This window comes from Acanthochromis polyacanthus, chromosome 1 (assembly GCF_021347895.1).
Source record: "Acanthochromis polyacanthus isolate Apoly-LR-REF ecotype Palm Island chromosome 1, KAUST_Apoly_ChrSc, whole genome shotgun sequence".
Lineage (NCBI taxonomy): Eukaryota > Metazoa > Chordata > Actinopteri > Pomacentridae > Acanthochromis > Acanthochromis polyacanthus.
This window is the reverse complement of record NC_067113.1, coordinates 37,253,833-37,264,610: the sequence shown is the minus strand read 5'-3', so window position 1 is coordinate 37,264,610 and position 10,778 is coordinate 37,253,833. Positions and strand designations below refer to the sequence as shown.

General features: G+C 39.1%; 2 protein-coding genes across 6 annotated transcripts in view; both read left to right on the top strand.

Moving 5' to 3' along the window:
* The first annotated feature begins 2,696 nt into the window (after positions 1–2,696).
* On the top strand, positions 2,697–7,325 carry LOC127533429 (uncharacterized). Its single transcript, XM_051946497.1, has 7 exons — positions 2,697–2,702; positions 3,185–3,307; positions 3,348–3,513; positions 3,636–3,719; positions 3,762–4,223; positions 4,306–4,389; positions 4,642–7,325. Exons 1-7 carry the CDS (start codon positions 2,697–2,699, stop codon positions 4,722–4,724), a joined length of 1,008 nt encoding a protein of 335 aa, XP_051802457.1. The 3' UTR covers positions 4,725–7,325.
* A 107-nt stretch (positions 7,326–7,432) lies between these two features.
* The window catches only part of eps8a (epidermal growth factor receptor pathway substrate 8a), a 29,232-nt gene continuing 25,886 nt past the window's right edge, over positions 7,433–10,778 (top strand). For all 5 annotated transcript variants that reach the window (XM_051947615.1, XM_051947609.1, XM_022222076.2 and 2 more), the window contains exons 1-2: positions 7,433–7,570; positions 9,262–9,329. In XM_051947615.1, coding sequence (XP_051803575.1) covers positions 7,506–7,570; positions 9,262–9,329 — 133 coding nt within the window. In that variant the 5' untranslated portion in view covers positions 7,433–7,505. The remainder of the gene's footprint in view (positions 7,571–9,261; positions 9,330–10,778) is intronic.

Genomic DNA, 10,778 nt, shown 5'->3' with positions numbered 1-10,778 from the left:
ATAAATTTTGATAGAAAACAAATGTCCATAGTTCTGAATTTTTTAATTTAATCCATAAATGTGACTCTGATGTGATTAACTTAAAATATTGATAATAAAAAATTCCTCATTAGAATTTTTTCTGAATAAAATCAGAAAGACCTGTTTTAACATCCAATCAGATCCTGACAGCGGCTTATTGTCAGTTGCCGTGGCGACACTGGACAGCGGTTTGTGTGACAGACAGAGGTGTTTCCATGGTAACAGAGCTGCTTCACATGCAAGGATCAGAGAACATCTGGAGTTCATTATCTGGAGTTTAATATCTGACGGTTTGAAGTTACTAAATAAAGCTGTTGATTCTGATCAATAATCAATCTATAATATAATAGAATAGCATGACGAAACTATAAATAGCTTCCACTGGACAGTGCAAAAAGCAGTAAGTAATAAAATATCAGCATTAAATAATAAAATCAAATGTACATATATAACAAAACAATAGTGAAAAAGACACCAAGAGCAAAGGAGGCCAGATATGTGCGACATGGGAGGAAGATGAAATGTTTGGTAGGAGTTCAGGAGTCTAATGGACCATGGGAAGAAACTGTTCCTCAGCCTGTTTGTCCTACATCTTCAGGATCTCAGTCTCTTCCCTGATGGCAGCAGGATGAACATCTTCTGGTCAGGGTGTGTGCTGTCTGCCCAGATCTTTGTTCCTCTGCTGAAGCAGCAGGAGGTTGAGATGTTCTCCAGAGTCCTGATAAACCTCTGCAGAGCCTTCCTGTCTGCCAACAGACAGTCACACAGTAGGTCAGCACAGACTCTATGTTGGCCTGGTAGAAGGACACCTGCAGTCTCTCCTCCAGGTGGTTCCTCCTCAGTACTCTGAGGAAGTGGAGTCTCTGCTGAGCCTTTTTAACCAGTGCTGCTGTGCTGATTGTCCAGGTGATGTCCTCAGATAAATGAGTCCCCAGGAACTTGAAGGAGGCCGCTGTCTCCACACAGACCCTGTTGATGGATAGTGGAGCATGGACACCCCTATGGTCCACCAGCTTCTCCACCAAGATGTCGTGGCTGATGGTGTTGAACGCCGAGCTGTAGTCGATGAACAGCATCCTGACATAGGTTTCTGGTGGGTCAGAACTGTGTGAAGAGCCGTGGTGATGGCGTCTCTGTGGACCGGTTTGCCCTTTAGGCAAACTGGTGTGGGCAGGTTCAGGCTGAGGCCGGCTTTGAGGTGCTGGAGAACCAGCCTTTCAATCTATAATCAGTCTGAATCTGTCAGATGAGTCACTTCTAAAGTTCCAATCAGAGTCTGGAGGTCAGAAGGATTTAAATATTTAACTCCTGAAACACACCTGAGGATTCAGGTATGTTTTAGCTACATTACCTTTACTTCTGTCCAATTCTGAATTTGTCACCTTTTTTCTCACTTTGTTGTCTTTGTAAATTTTTAAAAATTTGTAAAAAACACTCTCGATATTTTTAACAAACTTGGCTAGTTAAAAAACAAACAAAAAACACAAGAAAAGCCCCAAGAATAACAAAGGCTAAAGTTGTGGCTATCGTTGGAATGTTTAGGCTAATGTAGTAGCTTTAAGGCTAATGTGGCAGCTAAATGTTTTGTTTAGGCTAATGTAGAAGCTTTAAGGCTAATGTGGCAGCTAAATGTTTTGTTTAGGCTAATGTAGAAGCTTTAAGGCTAATGTGGCAGCTAAATGTTTGGCTAAAGTTATCCAAAGTAGTTTAAATCAATCCACTGTACTTTAAGAAAGTTTCAGTGGATTGATTTAAACTACTTTGGATTACCATGACCTGGATGAATGAGAACCTACACAGACATTTTGGCTAAAGTTGGTGCTGTAATTAGCTTGTTTAGGCTAATGTAGTAGCTTTAAGGCTAATGTGGCAGCTAAATGCTTGGCTAAAGTTGTGGCTATCATTAGCTTGTTTCGGCTAATGCAAAAGCTTTAAGGCTAATGTAGCAGCTAAATATTTTTGGCTAAAGTTGGTGCTGTAATTTAGCTTGTTTAGGCTAATGTAGTAGTTTTAAAGCTAATGTGGCAGCTAAATGTTTTGGCTAAAGTTGTGGCCATCATTAGCTTGTTTAGAATAATGTAGTAGCTTTAAGGCTAATGTAGCAGCTAAATATTTTGGCTAAAGTTGGTGCTGTAATTACCTTGTTTAGGCTAATGTAGTAGCTTTAAGGCTAATGTGATAGCTGAGTGTTTTGGCTAAAGTTATGGCTATCATTAGCTTGTTTAGGCTAATGTAGTAGCTTTAAGGCTAATATAGCAGCTAAATGTTTTCTTTGGGTTAATGTAGAAGCTTTAAGGCTAATGTAGCAGCTAAATATTTTGGCTAAAGTTGTGGCTTTCATTAGCTTGTTTAGGCTACTGTAGCTTTAAACATGACCAGCTACATCGTTACTGTTCATTCTGTTTATTTAAAACCCTTGAAGCAGAAATACGTTCATTTGACTGAATTGTTATTGTTGATCTTCATGTTTGTAGAGCTTTAATTTCAGCCATTTTAAGCTGAAACATTTTTAAATGGTGAGATATTTTCATTTTTTGTAAGGTTTCAGTTTTCTGGTTCTATGGACCAGAAACAAAGCATCCGTCAGTCTGCGAGGAAAGCAAAGAGGATTGATAAGACGATTTAAGTCCACAAACCTAATCCACTTTCCTGCTGTCACTGAGCCATGCTGGGAAATGGAGGTCAGATAAGACAGGAACCAGTTAGGAACCAGTTCTTCATGAAAACAGGACAGTAGATGGATGTATTTACATTATTCTGTCACTTTATGCTGTTTTTAGTCAATTTGTGGTGTTTTTCTCGCCTCATCCTGTAGATGTTCTTCTATCTCCATGTTTCCTCTCTCCTCTGCTCATCATCTGTAGATGTTTCTCCATGCTGGATGGATCTCTGCTCCTCTGTTTCTGCTGCATTTATTGTATTCTTCCACTTGCTCTGATTTCGCTCTCAGTCTAAATTGTCATCTCTATTTTGTGTTTTCTTCTGTCTTGATTTTTGTTAAGAAATTATCTTCTATTGGTATCAGGATCTCAGTTTTCTTCCATCCTTCAAATTTTCTGATTGGCTACTTTATTTTTTCCATCAAAAATAAACAGATTTTAATGAAATCTCCTGATTTTAGGCTGAAAGTTGGTAAAGTTAGAAGCAAAATCTCAGTGGTTAGTGGTTTCACTGTTTTCTCTGTGGGTTTCTCGGGCTGAAGGTGTGGTTTCACTGTTTTCTCTGTGGGTTTCTCGGGCTGAAGGTGTGGTTTCACTGTTTTCTCTGTGGGTTTCTCGGGCTGAAGGTGTGGTTTTAGTGTTTTCTCTGTGTTTCTCGGGCTGAAGGTGTGGTTTTGGTGTTTTCTCTGTGTGTTTCTCGGGCTGAAGGTGTGGTTTTGGTGTTTTCTCTGGGTTTCTCGGGCTGAAGGTGTGGTTTCACTGTTTTCTCTGTGGGTTTCTCGGGCTGAAGGTGTGGTTTTGGTGTTTTCTCTGTGGGTTTCTCGGGCTGAAGGTGTGGTTTTAGTGTTTTCTCTGTGTTTCTCGGGCTGAAGGTGTGGTTTTGGTGTTTTCTCTGTGTGTTTCTCGGGCTGAAGGTGTGGTTTTGGTGTTTTCTCTGGGTTTCTCGGGCTGAAGGTGTGGTTTCACTGTTTTCTCTGTGGGTTTCTCGGGCTGAAGGTGTGGTTTTGGTGTTTTCTCTGTGGGTTTCTCGGGCTGAAGGTGTGGTTTTGGTGTTTTCTCTGTGGGTTTCTCGGGTTGAAGGTGTGGTTTCACTGTTTTCTCTGTGGGTTTCTAGGGCTGAAGGTGTGGTTTTGGTGTTTTCTCTGTGGGTTTCTAGGGCTGAAGGTGTGGTTTCACTGTTTTCTCTGTGGGTTTCTAGGGCTGAAGGTGTGGTTTCACTGTTTTCTCTGTGGGTTTCTCGGGCTGAAGGTGTGGTTTCACTGTTTTCTCTGTGGGTTTCTAGGGCTGAAGGTGTGGTTTTGGTGTTTTCTCTGTGGGTTTCTCGGGCTGAAGGTGTGGTTTCACTGTTTTCTCTGTGGGTTTCTAGGGCTGAAGGTGTGGTTTTGGTGTTTTCTCTGTGGGTTTCTCGGGCTGAAGGTGTGGTTTCACTGTTTTCTCTGTGGGTTTCTCGGGCTGAAGGTGTGGTTTTGGTGTTTTCTCTGTGGGTTTCTCGGGCTGAAGGTGTGGTTTCACTGTTTTCTCTGTGGGTTTCTCGGGCTGAAGGTGTGGTTTCACTGTTTTCTCTGTGTGTTTCTCGGGCTGAAGGTGTGGTTTTGGTGTTTTCTCTGGGTTTCTCGGGCTGAAGGTGTGGTTTCACTGTTTTCTCTGTGGGTTTCTCGGGCTGAAGGTGTGGTTTTGGTGTTTTCTCTGTGGGTTTCTCGGGCTGAAGGTGTGGTTTTGGTGTTTTCTCTGTGGGTTTCTCGGGCTGAAGGTGTGGTTTTAGTGTTTTCTCTGTGGGTTTCTCGGGCTGAAGGTGTGGTTTTGGTGTTTTCTCTGTGGGTTTCTCGGGCTGAAGGTGTGGTTTTAGTGTTTTCTCTGTGGGTTTCTCGGGCTGAAGGTGTGGTTTTGGTGTTTTCTCTGTGGGTTTCTCGGGCTGAAGGTGTGGTTTCACTGTTTTCTCTGTGGGTTTCTCGGGCTGAAGGTGTGGTTTTAGTGTTTTCTCTGTGGGTTTCTCGGGCTGAAGGTGTGGTTTTAGTTTTTTCCTCTGTGGGTTTCTCGGGCTGAAGGTGTGGTTTTAGTGTTTTCTCTGTGGGTTTCTCGGGCTGAAGGTGTGGTTTCACTGTTTTCTCTGTGGGTTTCTCGGGCTGAAGGTGTGGTTTCACTGTTTTCTCTGTGGGTTTCTCGGGCTGAAGGTGTGCAGTCTATCAACGTTTCTCTTCAGATTAAAGTTTGTCTCCTCCCAGAACAAACAGCGATAAAGAGCTACAGCAGGAGCAACAGTCGACTTTTGACCTCATCAGGCTTCACATTAACCACAGAGTCTCTGGAGATCAGCTGGAATAACTGCATGGGGCGGAGCCAGAGAAAAGGAGGGATATGATTGGAGGACAGAAGGCAACAGGAAGTTAAAGTGAAGCTTCAGTCTAACAGACTGAGGTTCGGTTCAGCTGGAACATCGTTCAGTCCTTCAGACATTCTCCTGGTTACTTTGGGAAGTTTAAGTTCTTGTTGGACACAAAACAAAATGCACAGTATCACTCTTTGCTGCTTTCATCCATTTTCATAACCTATCATATTCTACTGGTTCCTGTTCCATTTCATCTTCCTCCCATTTTGCACATATCGCGCCCTCTTTGCACATGGTGTGGTTTTAACATTGTTTTATATATGCATATATTCATTTTATTACTTAATTTGATATTTTATTACTTACTGCCTGTTGCACCCTCAAGTGGAAGTGTTTTCATCATGCCATGTATGATGACAATAAACCTATTCTATTCTAAAACACACAAAATGACAAAAACAAGACACAAAGTAAAAAAAGGAGACAAGATGAGGTCATTTTCCTCCTCATTGGTTGTTGTCATGGTGCCTGTTGCTGCTAAACTCCCTCAATGATCTCTGTTTTAGCTTCCTCTGGTCTCTACAGGATTAAACAGGAAGAGGTGGAACAACCAGGAACTACAGCTGATCTACATTTCTGACATCATGACCTTCTTCTTCTGCTGTTGCCTTCATTGTTGTCTTCTGTCTCTTCTTTGTCTCCTTTTTTTTGACCTAGTCTTCTTCTGAATCTTAGCCTCCTTCTTCTCATTATTTTCTCTGTTCTAGTGTTTGATGGCTACTGCTCTTTGATGGATCAAACGGATTGATGTTTGAAGATGTTTGCTGTCTCTGATGTTCAGATTAACCTCAGTCCTCCTCAGATCTCTTGTTTTTAGACTTATTCATGTCAGGTTTGAGGACTAACTTCTGTCTTTGTTTACTTCTGGTGATATTTATTATATTTATTTATGGTGACATTTCTCGCTCATATCAGTTCCTGGGGAGTCTCTCTGGGTTTTTTTGCTCCCTGCTCGTGGCCTCGCAGGTTGTTCCTCACAGCAGCTGTAGGTCTGCACTATTGTTGTCATGGAGCTTAAAATGGAGTCCTGCTGAATAAAACATGGAGCCTGGGAAAAGTAATCACACACTGTACATAGTGTGACTTTACCTCCACTCCCATAAATCAGCTGGAGGCTCCTTTGTGTTCAGTTTTCATTTCAGCCTCGACCAGCTTTCTGCTGCTCAGGAAGGTTTTCGTGACGAGTTAACGAGACGCAGAGACGGACTCGGTGTCCTGGTGGCTGTAGAAAGCTACACGAGGCTGCATGAACCTACATGAGGCTTCGTGAAGCTACATGAGGCTGTATGAGGCTACGTGAAGCTACATGAGGCTGTATGAGGCTACGTGAAGCTACGTGAGGCTCCATGAAGCTATATGAGGTTACATGAGGCTGTATGAAGGTTCACAAAGACCTGAACCCATATAGTCAGCAGTATTTAGAGATTGGACCAGTAAAAGTATGTTAACAGAACCATCAGGTATGCCATTTTAAAACGGCTGTAATGTCTGATCAGGACATTAGCAGCTTCTCTGAGTTGATCTTTGATGTCTTTAATTGTTTCTGAAATGTTGGATCTGAATCAGTAGGAAGTTCCTCTAAGAACTTTGAGGTCAACCTGCCCTTCAGATACTTGGCAGCTTCCAGCTTCCCTCCGGTCCTGACCAGCTGTCCACTGCCCACGTATTCACCACATGCATGATGCTGCCTCCACCGTGCTGGAGTCCAGTCCATAAATCTTTTAGATTAAAGAAAAATTGATGTTTAGTTCAGCATTTTACCACCTGCAGATTCAACATCTGAAAAATTATTACATTTTAACTTTAGAAATGTGGTTCTAACAGAGTACAAAAATCTGAGCGGAAAAATGTAAAAATTAATCAAAATCAATTTGTTTTATAACTTCTGTTTAAAGAATTTACCAAAAAGAAATAATTTCTTCTAACCAGATTCTGTGAAACCTAAAAAAACAAAACTGATTTTCCATGACTGACTTGAAATAGGACAATGGAACACAAGACGAAAACAACACTGGGACATAAACAACAGCAACAGTACATAAACAACAGCAACAAGATGTAAACAACACCAACAAGACACAAATACCAACAAAATATACAACAACAGTGATGAGACATAAACAGCAACAAGACAAACGACGCTGCTGAACTTAACCTCTTTGACCTGATTTGAAGATTTTCTATCACAATGTTTTTTTATTAGACTTTGCAGATAAATCCAGTTCTCTGATCATGTTTGTTCAGTTTAACACACAAAACAAACCTGATTTAAGTGTGAATGTAAATCAGTAAACTGTTTTTGAAACATAGCTGCTGCTGTTTTAGTGTAAAATATCAGCTGTTGTGTGTCTGTTGTGCTATTTAACACTGATGTGTGTTTTATTGTGTTATTTAACACTGTTTGTGTTTCCTGTAGCGACTGTCCACTGTGAAGCAGCATGAACGGATATGAAAATCCAGCTCTGGCCTCTGGCATCTTCAGCTCCTACAGCTCCAACGTCAAGTGAGTGTTCTAGCAAAGTTGTCTATTAGCCGTTAGCTTGTCTATTAGCTAGTCCTTCAGCGCTGTTAGCCATTAGCTTGTCTATTCGCTCGTCCTATAGCTCTATGCTACACACTCTACATGTAATGCATCAGTTCTATGTGTCCCATGATAATAGCATGGTCCCTGACTAAATAAATTAATATAATAAAAAAACTATTAGCTCGTCCGTTAGCATTGCTGCTGGAGGATGAAGGATTTTTCCACCAGCTGATTGATTTCAGTCTGTTTTTTTTTTTTTTTAGCCGCCAGAAATTCCAGATATCAGATTTAAAAACCTATAAATTAACCGAACTTGCTAAATTTAATCAGCAGTGTGCTTCCTGGTCTAGCAATAACTTGCTGGCATTAGCTAATGTTTGCTAAAATCAGCGCTGCACAAAATAAAACTGAAATCTTTCATGTTTTACTGTCATTCGATCAAAAAAAGAGACAGATCCGTTTCAGATGCAGTGTAGCATTTGATGTAGTATTAGTTGCAGTATTACATGGAGTATTTGCTGTAGTATTGGGTGCAGTATTAAATGCAGTATTACATGTCGTATTAAATGCAGTAGTAGATGCAGTTTTAGATGCAGTATTGGTTCCAGTATTAAATGCAGTATCTGCAGCATCTCTCTGTGGTTAATCCAACTGTCTGCTGATCAGGTTTTGCTGCTGAAACTTGGTATTTTCTCACCTTTACTCTTTATTCTGAGTGATGACATCATCAATAATCAATGAACTCTGAAGAAAGACGACTTCACCTGACAGGAAGTAAACATGATCATCAACGCCAGGATTTAAAATTAACATTTATCAGCAGCTGATAAATATATAATTTACCGTATTTTAGGACGTTTCTGATATAAACTCAAACACTAAAGAAAAAAAAATCCATTTTATTCCAAGTAAAGTCTGCTCGCTACATTTAGAAATAAAACAGAATATAAAAGAACACAGAGACACAAAACCATCAAAAGCACCAAAAAACCCAACCACGTAATATTTTTCTCTTTCTGAAACTTTATTTAAAATCTTATCCATTATATTGTATTATATATTATTATATTATATTATATTATATTATGTTATATTATATATCTTTGGGCCAGTGTCAATTTAAAAAAACAAACAAACATATTTAATTAGATCTTGACTTCATTTTTGGTATACCATATTTGTAGTTTTCTAAAAAATATTAAATGTTTTTGGATCATGGTTTATCAGGGGGTTTAATATATTGTAGATTTTATAGTTAATATATATATTTTTTAATCACTGTATTTTTAAGTTTTTAATCACTTTATTTTTGAAACTTTTGGTTCACTTAAAAAAAAACTCTTGATCCCGACATATTTTATATATTTTTGGACCACTGCTTTTAGTTTAATTTATATTTTTGATTCACTCTATTTAGTTTAAATAATTATGTTTTATTCACTATATTTAGTTTATTATATTTTATGTATTTTTGTGTTGCTGTGTTTTAGTTTTTTTTAATTTATTCTCCACATTTGAACTAAATGAACGTTTTGTGAATCCGTTTTTCTGCCTGCTGGTTGTAGACCATCAGTCCCGTTGCCGTGGTTACCGCCGATTCAGACTGATGACTAAATGGTCGGCCAATCAGATCCGTGTTTACTGACCTGCTGCCTGTGTTTGTGTCTCAGTGGCCACAGCTCTTCGTCTCCGGGGCCTCAGAGACAGAAAGCCAAGTCCAGTGCCAAAGCTCTGTACGGTGAGTCTCTTGTTCTGGTGGGCTGGTGCTTTTATTGTAGTGGGGAAAAGGAAATATTGCAGAGTTGCTGAGTCTCTGAAGTTCAAACAGAAGTTAATGAAGATTCACACAAAATAGGTTTAAAAGCTCTGAAAAGGAGAAGTTTGTTCTGATCTGAATAAAGCCGTTGATATGGTTTACTTTGTCTATTTATTATCTCTCATGTTGTTTTGTTGTCATCGTGTTTAACAGAAATGTGATTTTGAATCTGATTTAATGTGATTATTTGTGACTTTAACAGGATCAGATGAGATTTATTTCCTTCGTTCTTCTTCCAAACATAAAAAGAAAAGTCAGTGAGATAAAACCTCTGAGTGTTGTTTCTTTTATTTCTCTGATTTATTTCTGGTTTTGAATCTTTTGGACGTTAAAGTTTTACATTTATCTTTGTATTAAATCAGTTGTTTTTAAGCAAATATGGAATCACATTTGTGCCAAAATAAGCAAACAAGACATCTCTAGTGTCAGAAAGAAAATATGATTTATTTTAGAGAATAAAAACAACTTTTAATAGTTTTGTTTTCTCTGATATTTTCGAAGTTTTCTTATTAGTCTTATAAATTTTCTGATTATTTTTTGCACTAGTCTGCCTCCATACAGATCAAAAATGAAATAAAATAAAACTTTATTGGAAGTAAAAGAAACAAACGTCCAAATGAACCAAAATCTGACCCGTAGTGTTGAGAAGGACGTGTGGGGCTGATCCATCATGCTCCTTTTATTCATGTATCTTCAATTCATAATTTATTTGTTTTGATCTTCTCATAAAATGTCAAGTTTCTTCTTCAACATTAGTAAAATAACTGAGATTTTTTTCTTCAGCCTCTCAACGTCTCTTCTGTCTGTTGAAGTTTTCTTCAGTTTTCTTCTCTGTACTCAGTTTAAAGACAAACTCAACATTTTTTCATGAAAATGTTCTGATTTTAGGATTTAAGTAGGAATGCACCAATCCCTTGTCTTGGATCAATACCTGATACTGATCAGGTATTGATCCAAGACAAGGCATGAGTACTCATTCTTGTACTCATAAAATGGCTACCGATACCACGACACCAGGACACTTCCGGCACCGACCCACGGCTGCAAGGAGGGCAGCGACCATCTTATATACAGTCTATGTACAAATAACAGGCGATATCTGGAAAAAAATCAAAGTAACTTTATGTGTAATGGCGCAAGTACTCGGTGTCGGTATCGTTGAGTACTCAAATGCAAGTACTCGTACATTACTCGTTTTGGAACAAAGTGGTATCGGTGTATCCCTCGATTTAAGTAAATGGCAGTCATTTGTTTGGCGTCAGAGTTTATCTGAACATTTCATACTTTCTGGTTCAGACTTTCTGCTACTTCCTGTTTCTTCAGCTGCTTTCTTTAGACTTTAATCTGTTGCTTCTGTTTGTTTAAAGTTCA